Source organism: Lupinus angustifolius, chromosome LG15, assembly GCF_001865875.1.
Source record: "Lupinus angustifolius cultivar Tanjil chromosome LG15, LupAngTanjil_v1.0, whole genome shotgun sequence".
Lineage (NCBI taxonomy): Eukaryota > Viridiplantae > Streptophyta > Magnoliopsida > Fabales > Fabaceae > Lupinus > Lupinus angustifolius.
The window spans coordinates 2192027-2207675 of record NC_032023.1 but is presented as its reverse complement, the minus strand read 5'-3'; the positions used below and the strand labels follow the sequence as shown (position 1 = coordinate 2207675).

The 15649-nt window shown below is 34.7% G+C and overlaps 2 protein-coding genes across 2 annotated transcripts; both read right to left on the bottom strand.

Moving 5' to 3' along the window:
* Nucleotides 813–8965, bottom strand: LOC109328341 (dnaJ protein ERDJ2A-like). The gene is made up of 11 exons (XM_019561760.1): nucleotides 8875–8965; nucleotides 7576–7787; nucleotides 6629–6724; nucleotides 6352–6472; nucleotides 6127–6233; nucleotides 5818–6035; nucleotides 5144–5321; nucleotides 4929–5048; nucleotides 3762–3848; nucleotides 2373–2483; nucleotides 813–1915 (listed from the first exon to the last, which is right to left on the bottom strand). Exons 2-11 carry the CDS (start codon nucleotides 7759–7761, stop codon nucleotides 1082–1084), a joined length of 2058 nt encoding a protein of 685 aa, XP_019417305.1. The 5' UTR covers nucleotides 7762–7787; nucleotides 8875–8965; the 3' UTR covers nucleotides 813–1081.
* On the bottom strand, nucleotides 10443–11360 carry LOC109327634 (uncharacterized mitochondrial protein AtMg00810-like). The gene has a single exon (XM_019560808.1). The coding sequence runs from the start codon at nucleotides 11358–11360 to the stop codon at nucleotides 10443–10445; it is 918 nt and encodes a 305-aa protein (XP_019416353.1).

Sequence of the window (15649 nt, the reverse complement as noted above, 5' to 3'; positions counted from 1 at the left end):
TATATATATATATATATATATATATATATATATATAGTTTATAATAATTATTTACAAATGAGAGGGTGTGTTCATAGAGTTTTCCTTTTTTTTATAATAACTCAGTTAAAATGTAGCACACGACATTTCATGGCATTTTTCTTAAGGAAACATGGTTAATGCAAAAAGAAAAAAAAATATAATTAAAATCTAATAGGAGACCCAGCAACCTTGGAGAAATCACTAAAAATATTGGCATTATCATTAAATTATATTTGCTGAAGACAAGTTTAATATGTCATCATCCGAGATACATTATGATAACATCTCTTGAATCCTCCCTCAGTTCTTCAATTATCTTGTACATTCTATATATTGGACTTGTTAGTTAGTGATGTTTTTTCTTACCTTGACCTCTTTCTAGTTTTCTAAAGATATCAACAAATGTGAAATAACCTGAAGAAAGAAAAAAAAAAGCAAAACATCAAAATATATGAAACAAAAGGAGTGGGTTTTTAACAATTGTCTTATGACCACAATAGAATTCACCTTTGTTTTTCCTTTCCTTTTTTTCTTTTTTGTTTGTTTTTGCAACACTACAAAAACTAATTATCCAAACCCTTATATGTATGTAAGTCATTGTTTGTGCAATAACCTATTGAAATGGCAACAGGTTGGGTTTTTAATCAAACATGGTCACATTCAAACCATTCCTTGCTCTCTACTCAAAGAAATTAACATAAAAGTATTCAAACCTTTGACTATATCTTACCCACATAATACGAGCAAGAATCGCATGTTCGAAATTGTGTCACTCCATGTGTCACAAAATATCGAGCAACAGATGTAATCCACGTGTCATATACTTACCTACCCCTTGGCCAACATCGTAAAGAGTACATCAAATCAAGGGTTAAATCCTTCAGCTTATCTTCATACTTCAAATTTACCAGATAATATTATCATTTAAAGTCCTAGTATTACTGCTATTCAACTGTGATAAACTAAAATGGACGATTTAGATGACTATTAGAATTAATTGTTCTTCAAAACCCAAGAGGGACAAAAACGAAGATTATTCCATCACCTTCTTAAAAGAGACTTATTCTTCATCCGAGCTTGAATTTTCTGCAGCTTGACCATGTTTATTGGCTGTTCCATTGGCAGCTTGATGCTTATTTTTTGAGTTTTGATCATCTTCTTCATCTTCACTGTACTCACTCTCATAGTCTTCATCGTACTCTTCATCCACATCTTCCTCGTCCTCCTCATTACCATCCTCCGCGATAGGTCCTTCATCGGCCAAAGCAGCACCCCTGGTGCCAGCCCGGGTCCGTTTCAAAATTCTGAGCTTTAGATTTGTCTTTCTGTCACAGCCCAACCAAGAGTCACACAAAATATAGCAGGTCAAATTGTAGCTACCCTCAGATGGAGCCTGGAGCTTTCCCAATACCAATCTGGAACCACCCTTAACCTTTTCGACTGCTTCGGCAACTGCCCTACTGGTTTCTTTCATATTTGCTCCTGACCCTTCCATGGATTCCTCAATTGCCTTAGAAGCAGCAGTTATAGCTGCAGCTTCATCCATGAAACTAACCTTCTGAGAAAACCAGACATTATTTGAAACAGAATCTGCAAGCAAAAACCAGAAATTTTCTTCCTTGTGGAATGGGTAGTGGGGCGCATGTGGAAGAGCGGCAATCAGGCCATTACCCCGTTTGACATTTACCCACGCATGGAGAGTGACAATGTCACCCTCCTGCATACCCTCTTCACCTTCAGTCTGGCAAGTTACATCGAGTGTCAAGGAAGGCATCATATCCAGTACCACCTCAATGTCTTGTACTTCGGCAGAAGCCAACCCGGCTGTTTGGATAAACAGGTCAGCTCGCTCCTGTGAGTCCATTTCAAGAAGTTCCTGAAATGTTCTCACCTTCTGCATATCAAGAAGAAAAAGGCTTAGGTCTTACACTGGGATGGTCATGGGATGAAATTCAAAATTTAATGTGACCAGGAGGAACAAAGGAAATCCAACTTTAGATTTACGAACAGCCAACAGTAGTTACTAAAATTTGGCCTATTGTCCAAAACAAAGATAGCTTGCACTTTCTTAAATAGAATAAGACGAAACAGTAAATATCAAGAACACTTGGCAGAAATCAAATTTCAATTGAATCGGATCCAAAGAGTAGCAACTCAGCTACAGTAAGATCTCCGGAAAATTGTACATAAAAGGTTTGCCAAACTAAGTTAACTCTATGGTCAAGGGCTCAATGCTCAAGATCTTGGCACTTGTAACTACAGCTAACAGCACAGATAAGAATATGTAGGGTAGAGAGATTTAAGCATTTACATTCAGATGACAAAAGGGCATTTAAAATGTTTTGTCTTACCTTACGAGCCACCTTCTTGATGACAGACTCGTTAATATGTGGCAGCTGCAGAAATGGTGCACTGCCATCAGGTAATCCACCGGTACTCTTTCTAGCGCTGAGAGGAACAGCCTGCATAGGTCATAAATCAAGAAAAGAACATCATATCAGAACAGATTTATAAAAAAGCAAAGAGAAAAAATATTAATTGGTGATATATTTCAATTTAAATGATTTGCTAAATAAGATCAAAGAAAAACAACCAAACCAGAAATGAAAAATATTATGAAGTTAAGCCACTAAGACATTCTTACAACCTAAAGGTCCTCAACTAAGAACATAGCAATATGTGCAAAATTTGTGAAGCGTAAACTGACTACCTCGTTCTTTGAAGAGAAGACATTAAACCAAAAACAAATCATTATAAGAGCCAGAAGATACAAGAGGAAAAGACCAAAAACTTCAGGTTCATATTTTACTTGTAGGATCTGGGGTGTCAACAATCACATATTAAATATGTTTATAAATAAAAAATCATATCAAATAGTAGTTAAGTAAAATAGCCCACCTGCATCCTAAAGCTTAAGTTCTCCATATTCGTAGACTGTAAACGAAAGGAAAATTTTGATTGAACATTCACCACCCTTCGTTAATGGTCTCATCACTCTCATGTACTGGTCTTGGATGAGTATTCCCATTTCTATTTTATACTATCTTCTTACCAGACAAAAAAGAAAATGTTGTAGAAGTGAAAGTTACATATAGATTAGTCACTACATAGACTAATCATTTTCTTTGTTGCTTTTAGTATCATCATTTAAATGTTATTTTTCCGTTGGTAAAAAAATAGGGTGAGCAGATTTTGCCCCATTCCTAGGTCAGGACATCGTCAAAAGCCGCCTTAAGGAAGATGTTAATATTGTTAGCGTCATTAAATTTATCAAAAAGTATGTCTTTTTCAAAATTGCCCTTCATTAATGAGATTCTTCCCACTCAATTAATTAATGATTTTCTTCTTTCCAATCAATAATGTAATGGTATTTTGGTAACAAAAGCAGCAACTAATATGCATAAAACTTTGAAAATGGTCCTATAAAAAAGGACCTAATCTATAACCTCAAAGGGGTCTTATAAAAAGGACCGGAGGTAGCAAAAGTTATTCTTTTGTCGCTATACATAGCTTCCGTGATGATGTTACTATGTTATTTAGGAGAAGCAAGCAAATAAATAACAATATGGATTGGAGCAAATACAATGACCCATGATTTCGTATAGTGAGACTAGTCTGTAACTTAAATATAAGACAGAAGATAAGTTGCTTAATATTAAACATATGAAAGGTGCAAATGGAGAAATAAAAAAGACTACATCATAGCAAATTGAACTTAGCTTAGAACTTAGATGCATTACCTGGATGATACATTGAGAAAGCTCAACAACACCAATTGCAGGCCTCAGCCAGCCATGCCCCTGAGCATTTCGTGGTATAACTGCCATCTTTTAGAGAAAACAGATAATTAAAGAATGTACTAAAATGCAAATATCTGATCGGTGACTATAAATCATAAAAAGAAATATCATATCCATCATATAAGAGAATGATGACAAGCAGAAAAGACGAGCAAATGTGAAACAAGTATGTAAGATATGCACGCTTCATCTTTCATGATAGGTTTGATCGTAATTTTGTTAATGTAAATCCCAGTGGTCCGATTATGTTACTTCTTTCTCTAACTTCGTATGTACATAACTCCACCATGAACAAAAATCACACGTCATAAAATTAATTATCTGCATCATTCAGTTCCACTTTAATTTTATGTATTTTTAAAGTGGGATATACCTTTGTATTAATGCAGAGGGGATGAAGTGAATATTTGTGATATGTATACTTGAGGTTTTTGCATAACACTTTTTCCATTGCTTCTACCATATAAAATCCCATTCATATGGAGTTATAATGAACTCAACCTCAGAAACAAGCATCTCATCCACACTGTATGACCAATTTTTCCTTCAAGTTACATGCACACAGACGTAGACTAGCAACTCATATCTAGTCTATAGGTAAAGTGGGTGTTCATAAACCAAGTTGTCTGTAGGACAGGTCAACTAGTATTTTATCATATGTCTCTTGCACACCATAAAAGGGCTATTGCACTAGGCTCCTACTTGGCGACCTTGAGGTATACGTATGCAGCCTTACCCTGGCAAGCGGAGAGGTTTTTTCCAAGATTTGAACCCATGACCTCCAACTCCAACCCAAAGGCAGCAAAGTTACTATTATGCTGAGGCTCACCGCTCACCCTATCACACTAGCAAAACAAAAAACTCCCCCAAGTTTGTCAAGTTTCCAAGACTCAACAAAAATCGTAACCCAGACCTGAGCAAGTGCTTTAGATGATTCTGTCTATATTGGGTAATTTCTGAGAATTTTAGGGTTCCAGCATTCTTTATGGATGCAACTTGAGAATAATGATTGGAATTTGAAAAGATAGTGCAGATTTAAAGGAACAGCCTGGTTTAAAAAAGAAAAAGAAAAAAGCAATAAATGCATACGATTGAATAGTAAATCACCTTCATTAATTCTTCAAGAAGGCGAGGTGCTGTTTCTAAAATTCGTCTGAAATCACTTTGTAAAGATGGAGACAAAGCTGCAAATTCATGGGTCAACTGAGCTTGAACTAACAGCTCCGTCTGTAACATAGCATGCATGTGAGAACATAAAGGTCTATGAGAAATCAGAATAGAACATTTTATTTGGCTTAGTCATAACTCATAAAGAAAGATACCTTAACCAGCGCAGGATGCTGCTTCCAAAACTTAGCCTGCTCCTGCTTAATGTTCTTGAGGTCAAGATTCAACTCACTCCTTACTAACATAAAAAGCTTTTGAAGAGGCTCATCGTCAGTCCTACGAACTGGAATTTCCATATATTCAGCAGCTTTTACGAAGACATCCATGACTTTGCTGTACAACACAGAAACCACAAATATTTATAAAGAAAACATAAATTTCAAATATACAAGACAACTGCTGATATGAATGATAGGAGAAAACTAATCTTCAAAACATTCCAAAATACCATTGACCTTGCCCGCAGTATAACAAAATAGGTTAAATAAAATTAACCTGTTACTTTACTGTTTACACTTCTATCTCTGATAGTCTGATAAGTAACTAAAATTCCACTAGTCCATCAACATTGTAGTGTGTACTTCAGTCATGTAGGTTCAGATAGGGAAGCGGTTTAAAAATCTAATTTTGTTTTGTACGACATCTATTTTGCTAACTAACACATTCACATTGAACATAAAGCTAATTCAAAATATAATAATAAGAATACACCAATAAGCAAAATGTAACGGATGGAAATATGTGGTTCTCTATCCAGATTCCGGAGTTTTATAAAGGGGTTGAAAAATTGAGGGAGTAAAATTAGAACAATGGTAAACTACGAATATACCTAGGGGCCAAAGAGGGCTTCATAAGGTAATAGTAAGTGGAAAGGGTTTGATGCATCACATAATTGCCAGTATACTTCGATGATCTTGAGAGATAAACAACGGCAACAACCAATGGCAAGAGAATGCACACACCAACAATCCAAATCAGAAGAATTCCACCAGATGCCCCATCTATATTTAGCAGAAATTGAGGGAGTGCTATTCCCATTTGAAATCCCTGCAACATAAAATCATGCTTATTAACTCCAACATGAAAACAGAAGGACAACAGGCAACTGAGCAATTCGCCAAACAATGTGTTTTATTACCTGCCTCCCATCAGGATGGCCATATTTTTCATAATTTTCACGAGCTATTGGATCTGTCAGAGCTTGATAAGCCTTGGCAATGTACTCCACGAAATATTTGTGTGCCTCTAAAGTAAAAGGCATTAAAAAAACTATCAGTTACATGAGAAATCACAGAAAGCCTACATTCTGGCAAACAAGTTTGAAACTATAAACAATATATTGAACACCCGAAACACAGTCAACCTGGATCTGGATTTTTATCTGGATGGTATTGAACAGAAAGTCTCCTATATTTTTTCTTTATTTCAGACTCTAGTGCTCCAGGTTCTAATCCAAGAATACTAAATGGATCAAAAACTTGAATCTGCATGAAATTTATGAGAGAAATTTCAGAACTTGCATCATTTGAACATTAAGCCAATAAGCAAAATGTTATACAACGAATACTATATTCCTCAATACTAAATTCATATCTTGTGTAGTGGAATGATTGAATTCATTTTAGCTTTTGCTTGTTTACCTCACTACTCATAGTCCTTATGTAATAAACCAAAATGATCATGACCACCCAAAGCAGTAATAATGTGAAGTTACTCCATGTTGAGACATTGGAAATCTGCACAAACAAACGAGAATAAAAGAAAAATCAGGAGAAATGTTAGGAAATAGCATAATTTGGTTGCATATCACAAGTCAAAATAAATAACCATCCAATCATTAAAAGAACAACTCAATTATTTGTACAACCAGATTTGACACCCCTTCACATATGCATAAAGTATGTCTAATTTATCTCAGAATATGAGATACCTCGATACAACTTACAATGAATTCAAGGTGTCTATACTAGGTGCCAACTCAGTTGTACAAAAAAAAATTCCTCAAACTCCAGGATTTGTAAGATGGGATTTGACACGACAACTAACATCACTCTTTCATATGCATGCAGTAGTCTACTCCTGGGAAGCACAGACACAGCACAAGATATAGATACGAGACAACATTGACACGGAAAATTTTAAAAATTATATGACACAACATTGATACGATATAAAATATAAAATTAAAGCAAGGTTAACATAAAAGCAAGTATCTTTGATTAACATAGGGGAATAATGTCTTAAAAGCAAGCACAAGTCATTGTAATCATAAGAAAATGTGACTGTTTATCTAATTATTGTAACATTTCCATATATAGTAGTATAAAAATTCAACAAGCAAATGTAAAAAAGTTAAAAAATATAATTAGGCCAGGGATGTCCAAAAGTGTTTGAGGGTACATGTGCCCGACACGGATGCATCAACCATCTTGAAGTGTTTGTGGTTCTTAGGTCTACTCTATCTCAGAATATGAGATACGAAGATATTACACCATATAAAGTGTCTATACTGTGTGTCCAGCTCAACTGTACAAAAAGAAAACATTTTCCTTAAAAGAAATATAAGTATAGAAGAAAACTATCTCACCCTCTTGAATATCGATTTATGGTACTTTCCCGATCTCGTACATTCAGAGCAGTGACAGTGGATGCTCTTTGATTTTTTAACGGCAGCACGGCATAACTTTGAGATTGTATATGGCACAATGGGGATGGCCATTATTGTCAGTATGAAAATTGGGAACAAAGCACTAGTCTCCTCTGAAGCAGCCATTGCTACCTTCTATATTTAGAAACCTCCTACAAAAGCAAGACTTTGTAAGTTGTTATATATCATAACTCAATCTTATCACAGAATTTGATCAGAAAATCAGCAAACATGAAACAATGCAAAAGGGTTGTGTTAATTTCAATTGAAGTAAAATGTCGATTCGGTCCGATATTAACATTATTAGTCACTTTGGGTCCTTGAGATTACAAAAATGTCAAAGTGGTCCCCAGTCCCCACCTAATAACTTTTTTCACACGGAGCAAATCAACAGACAATGTGCAAAGCTGACGTTATTGTAATCTCAGGGACAAAATTTACTAAAGGTGGCAATCTCCTGGACCAACCTGATGTTTTAGTCCAATTGAATTGTGTCTCATTGATTTTCAATCTGTGTTAGTAAAAAACTAAGAAACATTTGAAAGCATGAACTTTGCTAGGGCAAAATACAAATCAAAAAGAATTTTAAAAAACTTAAAAAAAGGGGTCAATGCAGCCGTTAGGACTTAGGACCTAAGACTTTAGCGCACGAGGAGAGCCCAACCAAAAGACTAGTTTATCCCAACCAAAAGACTAGTTTATTAGGTGGGAGGTTCTCATGTGAGACTCCTAACATTGCCGTCACTTTAAGGGCTGACATTCTCAATTACTTTCAAACTATCGACACTGACCCAATGTTAGTCCTTTTTTTGGTGGCTTCATTTAACAATCAGTAATCGATAATATACATTAATTCAGTCTATAGGTAGCCCTTTCCGTCACAAAACTCTTACGGAAAGACATCAGTTGTTAAACCTTAAAGCAAATGATGTTAACTCAACCCAAAAGACTAGTCTATTAGGTATGAGAGCTAGTTTAAGTACCACATGTTACCCAACTTGGGATTACTAATAGCAGCAATCATTTATAGTTAGAGAATTCAGATTTCAGACAGACAAAAATTAAATTTCATAGCATAGATTCAGAATCACACACACAAAAAAACACAAATTGATAAATCATTAACAAAAATTCAGCTAAATAGAAGAGACAAGTAATTAAAATGAAACGAATCAGATGAAGGAGATCGAGAAAGGAATGTAAAAAACCGGAGAATCAAATGTGAAATAGAATAGAGACCTGAGGAATGGAAATTGAAGATGAAAAAAGAGATCGAGAAATGAGATTGAGATCGCAGAAAAAATGAACAAATAAATAAAAATTAATTAAATGTTTAATATTATTACCTGAGAGAGTGTATTGAAATTTGATATGAAGTGTCTCAAGTATTGTTTTGGATCTTAAACCCTTTCTCTTATTATTCTTTTTATTAAAAAAACAAAAATCTAGGTTGTCACACGTTATCATATTATAGACAATCTTGTCTGAGCTGAGAATTTGGTCAGAATAATTTTTATAATCTTTTTGTAATAATTCTTTTTTGAATTAAAATAGTAACAAAAAATTTCCTGAAAAAATTATATTTAATCTACAATATAATATTGTGGATATAGTTTATCTATGGCTTTGACTATCATACATATGTAGATATATCATAGTAATTCATTATTGATTTATTAGGAATTTATTCTTTATCAACATTTGAGCCATTAAATTCCAATATCAATCAATACTTATTGCTAGTTTCTGAAAGTTTCTTTAAGCTTTGTCCTAAACGTGACATTTTTTATTTATTTACCATGATAATCTCTAATGATTTATAAAATATTGTATTATACTTTAAAGATAAAACTTTATTGTATGAACAAGGTATTCTACATTATGTAATGTCATTTTCAAAATCAAGAAAATCACGTTTTTGTATGTGATCTATATATTTTATGCCTAGATCTATGCTCTTTTCTATTTTTATTTTCAAAGTCTTATGCTAGATTCTTTTTCAATTTTCTTATTATTCAATTTTTTTTTAGAAGGAGATGAATCATACAGCTAGAGGATTTTATACTCAAACATTCACACTTTATCATAACTTAAAGATTTTATTTTCAATATCAAAGATCTAGCTATTATCATATATTCTATATCATGTGATTTTGTCTTATACTCATCCTTTGATTTGTGTAAACCTAAGAATGGGTAGGTATATATAGTATACAACTCCTCCCTATTTTACATACGGAAAATTTTACATGTATCTCTCTATAGTTAGACTCCTCTCGATTACCACAGAAGACAATTAGATGAAAATATATAGAAAAACTAAAAAACAATGATATATGTATCCCTTTAACTTATATTGATACTACATTTTACTCTTTAAAGTACACTAAAAACCTAACTGTTTTCTCCATTAATGAAGAAGAGTCTGACTCATTTGCCTGTAATATTGGTGCTCACTTGTGGGTACTCACATATTGGTATTCAGAACTATTTGTTATGTACTTTAAAATTTGAAGAAAAAAAATCTATAGGGATTACTATTTGGATCCAAAAAATTCCTACTTGCCTAGAGAGGGGGCTATATGTAAAAAGGAAAGGAACCCTCCATGGAAGTAACACAGAAAAAGAAATGACTCAGAAAATCAATGAATAAGAAACTTGTATTGATTGAAGAAAAAGAATTAATCTGATCTACAACTGATGCAACAACTGTTTATATACTAAAACTGGAAATAACTAAAAGAAGAAACTAATGCAATAGAAAAAAACTAATTAACTAGAAAATGAAAACTGAAAAACTGAATGGATTAGTCATGGTGTGGATCAGTGATAGTGTCGGCTTCTCCTTTTCCTTGGCCCGTTTCTTCATTCTTAACAGTCCTCCTCAAGCTTCGAATGTGAATGTTGATCATGTCAAGCTTGGAGACAAGAGTGTTGAAGGGTAATGGTGTGAGAGGTTTAGTGAAAATGTCAGCAATTTGAGATGATGAAGAGATAGATAGAAGGTGGATTATTCTATTTTGAACTTTTTCACGTACAACATGACAATCGATTTTGATGTGTTTAGTTCGTTCATGATAAACCAGATTGGCAACTATATGCAGAGCAGATTCATTGTCACAAAACAGACTAATAGGATTGGGATGAGTTATGCTTAAGTCTTTGAGGAGGGATAGAAGCCATTGTGCCTCACATGAATCTATTGTGAGGGCTCTGTACTCAGCTTCTGCTGAGGATCTGGAAACAATGTTTTGTTTCTTGCTTTTCCATGATATGAGTGCTGAGCCCATGAAGAAACACCATACAGTAATGGATTTTCTGGTGTCCAAACATGCTGCCCAATCCGAGTCTGAGTACCCCTTAATTGTTGTAATGTTGTTGTTGGAGAAGAATAATCCTTGGCCTGGTGAATTCTTGAGATATTTCAGAACTCTGTAGACTGCATTTTGGTGGAAAGTTGTAGGTTCTGCCAGAAATTGACTAAGGAATCCAACTGCATAACTTATGTCTGGTCGAGTATGAGTAAGGTATAGGAATTTGCCCAACAGCCTTTTGTATGATGTGGGATCAACAATAGGTGTGCCAGATTTAGAATGGATTTTGCTGTTGTATTCTATGGGAGTAGATGATGGCTTGGTCCTTAACATTCCTGATTCCTCAAGCAAATCCAATATGTATTTTCTTTGGTAGAGATGGATCCCCTGACTTGATCTTGGAATTTCCATGCCTAAGAAGAATTTCATCTTTCCAAGATCTTTTATGTTGAACCTGTCATGTAAAAGATATTTTGCATTTCTATTTCAAGTAGGTTGTTGTCTACGAGAATCCAGTCATCAACATATATTAATATGGCACTGAAGTTTATATCTTTCATCTTAACAAATAAAGAGTGACCAGAGTCGCATTTGGTATAGCCTATATCTAGCAAGGTTTCAGTCAATTTCTCATGCCATTATCTGCTGGTTTGTTTAAGCCCATAAAGAGATTTCGTCACCATGAAGAAAGGTTGTATTAATGTCTAATTGGTGTAAATGCCAATTGTGAATGGCAGCAAGAGACAAGATGACCCTAATAGTAGTCATTTTAACCACAGGACTAGAAGTGTCCAAATAATCAACCCTTTATGTTTGGTTGTACCCTTTAGCAACTAATCTAGCTTTATATCTTTCTATGGGTCCACCAACTTTGTGTTTGATTTTGAAAATGCACTTGCAACCTATGGCTCTTTTGTCATTAGGCAGAGAGGTTAAGATCCATGTATCATTTTTGTTTAGAGGAGCTAATTCAACTTGGATGGCATCCCTCTAGCAATCATGCTTAATGGCATCATGATAGCTGCTAGGTGTATCACTGATGGATATAACTAAGGAGAAGTGTTTATGGTTAGCAGACAGTTGGTTGTAGGAGAGGGTATTAGAGATATGATGTTTGGTCGGAGTGGACATGGTACATTTGGTTGTAGGAGAAGTGTCTATGTTGGATTTGTTGGCTAAGGTGTAATGATAATCTTAAAGATAGATAGGAAGTTTCCTATTTCTTTGATATTGCCTGATGTTGGTGAGGTCATATGAGTTAGGTTCAGTATGTGGTGGTTCACTGTGGGTGGTTTGTGAAGAGTTGTGGTTGGCAAGTTCAATTGTGGAATAAGAAAAGGGGTCTATGTTGCTCACAGGTAAGATAGGGACATCCTGAGTATCCTTATCATTAGGATTGGTGGTGAAAAGGGGGAAGATATGCTCAAGAAAGGAGACATTTCTGGATATGAAAATTTCATTAGTACTTAGGTCAAGTAATATAAAACTTTTTGTTCCATTCTTGAATCCAAGGAAGACACATTTTCTGGATCTATGGTCTAACTTGTCTCTTTGAGACACAAGTGTTGAGGCATAACATAGGCTGCCAAAGACCTTCAAGTTTTTGATATTAGGTAAATATTGATGAAGTTCCTTATAAGGTGATTTGTTAGCTAAAAAGGTAGTGAGTTTTCTATTAATAAGGTGAGCAACATGAGATATAGCATAGTTCCAAAAACACTTAGGCAAGTTGGATTGGAAAATCAGGGGCCTAGCTACACCAAGCAAGTATTGGTGTTTCCTCTTAACAATTCCATTCTGTTGAGGGGTTTCAACACAAGTAGTTTGATGTGTGATGCCTTTGCTAGGATAGAATTCCTTAAGATCAAACTCCTTGCCATTGTAACTTCTTATGATTTGATTCTTTTATTGAACTGAGTTTTGGCATACTGAACAAAGTGTCTAATTAATTGACTGGTTTCAGATTTGAGTTTCATAAAAAATATCCATGTAAATCTGGTTTTGCCATCAACAATAGTGAGAAAATATCTATGTCTTATGTTAGAAGTAATAGAGATAGGACCCCATATGTCCATATGAATCAAATCAAAAGCATGAATGGATTTAGTAGTACTGTTATCATAAGGAAGTCGTTTTTGTTTGGCTAAATGACAAATATTACAAGGATCTAAGGTCTTATTACAATGTATGAAAGGAAAAAGGACTTGCATAGCAATCATTTTACTATGTGATAGATGCCCTAGCCTTGAGTGCCATACATTTAGATCATCATAACTAGAATATGTATTGATGTTGTGTGGTTTAGGGAAATGTTTGCTTGAAGCTGATATAGCATATAGGTCTGCCTTTAGCTTAGTTGCACCAATCATCCTCAAGGAGTGGATCTCCTGAATTTCACAATCAATGGCAGAAAAGGTTAGTCTGCATGGGAGATTGGTTGTGAGTCTAGATATGGACATAAGGTTGAACTTAAAGTTAGGAATGTATAGGACATTTGTGAGGTAAAAAATTTCAGAAAACACCACTGTCCCTGAATTATGGGTAGTGACATGGTTCTCATTGGGTAAAGTTATAGAGATGGGTCTTATTCTCTTAAAAGTTTGGAATTGGGCTAAGGAATGGCATACATGGTCTGTAGCCCCGGAATCAAGGATCTAACAATCAATATCAATGTTTGAAAGTGTGTAAGATTTACCTAATGAGCTTTGTTCTGGTATGTTTGGATGATTATGGATGCTACTATTCATCTAATTCACACTATGAGTCTTTTGTCCCATTGATTGTTTGAACATTTCCATTAAGGCATGTTGTTGTTCAGATGTGAAAGACAAGCTATGTGATGTTTTTGAATCCTTGAACCCAGAGTCCTCAATGATTTCCTCATGCTCTTGTTCTTCAGAATGTGAAGTAGTGTAATTGTTGACAGTATTGGAATTGTTGAAATAGTTGGGTGGAAACCCATGCTTTTTGTAACAATTATCGATGGTGTGTCCAACCTTTTGGCAATATGTACAATTCTTTTGACCTCTTCCTGAACTATAACCTCTTGCTTGAGTGAATCTGCCATTACTCCCTCTAAAACTTCTTGTTCTACCTCTTACTCTTGCATCATTATAAAATCTTGAAAAGTTAGTTGAAAAACTAGGTTCTTCTAGTTGCAGTTGTCGCTCTTGTTGAACCATTCTGGACAGAACTTTGTTAATAGGAGGCATGTGATCCATCAACATGATTTGTGACCTAACATGTGAGTATTGTTCATTCAACCCTCTCAAAAAACAAATTACGTAGTCATTTTCCCTATAATTTTTTACAATTTCCTCTAGAGTACAATTAGGTGAGCAAGATGGTATGGGTCTGTAATCATCCAATTGTTGCCATAGACCTTTAATCTTGGAGAAATAGGCTCCAACAGTTGAATTTCCTTGCTTGATGGAGTGTATTTGTGCTGTCAATTCTGAAATCTTGAACATATCTCCCTCATGGAATCTTTCACGCAAATTCTCTCATATTTCTTGGGCATTATCCATCCATAGTACACTCTGCACAATTGTTGGTTCAATTAATTATGTTAGCCAAGAAACCACAAGCTTCTTACATCGATTCCAGACAGAGAAATTAGCATCATGATATGAAGGTCTTGTCAAGGTGCCATCAACGAACTTGAATTTTTTCTTTGTTCCTAGAGCCATTGTCATGGCTCTTGACCATGAGTGGTAGTTGTCTCCATTCAAGAGAGAAAATACGAGAAATGTGCCTGAGTTTTTGTTGGGATGCATGAAGTAAGGGATGGATGGATCAAGTAAAGGGTTAATGATTTGGTTTGCCATGATATGCAAAAAAAAATTACCGAAAAGAAAGAGAAAAAAGGTTTTGAGATGGATGGAAGAACTGAGAGGGTAAAGGTATGGCGCAGCAGAGACACCCTCACATAGGGTGCTCTGATACCATGTAAAAAGGAAAGAAACCCTATATGGAAGCAACACAAAGAAAAAGGAATGACTCAGAAAATCAATGAATGAGAAACTTATATTGATTGAAGAAGAAAAAGAATTAATCTGATCTACAACTGATGCAAAAGTTGTTTATATACTAAAACTGGAAATAACTAAAATAAGAAACTAATGCAACAGAAAAACTAACTAACTAGAAAATGAAAACTGAAAAACTGAATGGGTTAGTCATGGTGTGAATCAGTGATAGTGTGTGCTTCTCCTTTTCCTTAGCCCGTTTTTTCATTCTTAACACTATATCAACTATCCCACAGAAGATATGCTCCCACAAAAGAGGTTGCACCACCAAATTCAAGGGTATACCATCCCAAATAGTGTTAGACAATAACCAATATTTCAATATTATATCCCTTAGAAACTCAAGGACATGTAGGCTATAAGTTATGTCTAATTAATGGTATAATATAATTGCATATGTTGCATGTACCCATGACTATATTGTGGGAAGTTGAAATATTTGTTTCTATAATTTGTGAGTACTCATTTGTGAATTATGTTTTATTGGGAAACCAGATTTATTTGTTATCCCTAGATAAACCTCATTTGTATTAGCATCTCACATGTGCAATAGGGTACACTGAAGTATAACATACATTTGAAATATAAATTTATTGTAGAATATATATTTTTTTCAATCCAACATTTCTTAAAAACCCTGCAATCAAAACCAATATGTTAAAATTAGTAAAT

Coding starts and splice junctions, on each gene's coding strand:
- LOC109328341 (XM_019561760.1), bottom strand. CDS start 7,761: ATGGCTGCTTCAGAGGAGACTAGTGCTTTGTTCCCAATTTTCATACTG. Junction 2,484..3,761: donor TTTCTCAATGTATCATCCAG/GTAATGCATCTA, acceptor TGACCTATGCAG/GCTGTTCCTCTCAGCGCTAG. Junction 1,916..2,372: donor TCAAGAAGGTGGCTCGTAAG/GTAAGACAAAAC, acceptor CTTGATATGCAG/AAGGTGAGAACATTTCAGGA.
- LOC109327634 (XM_019560808.1), bottom strand. CDS start 11,360: ATGGAAATTCCAAGATCAAGTCAGGGGATCCATCTCTACCAAAGAAAA.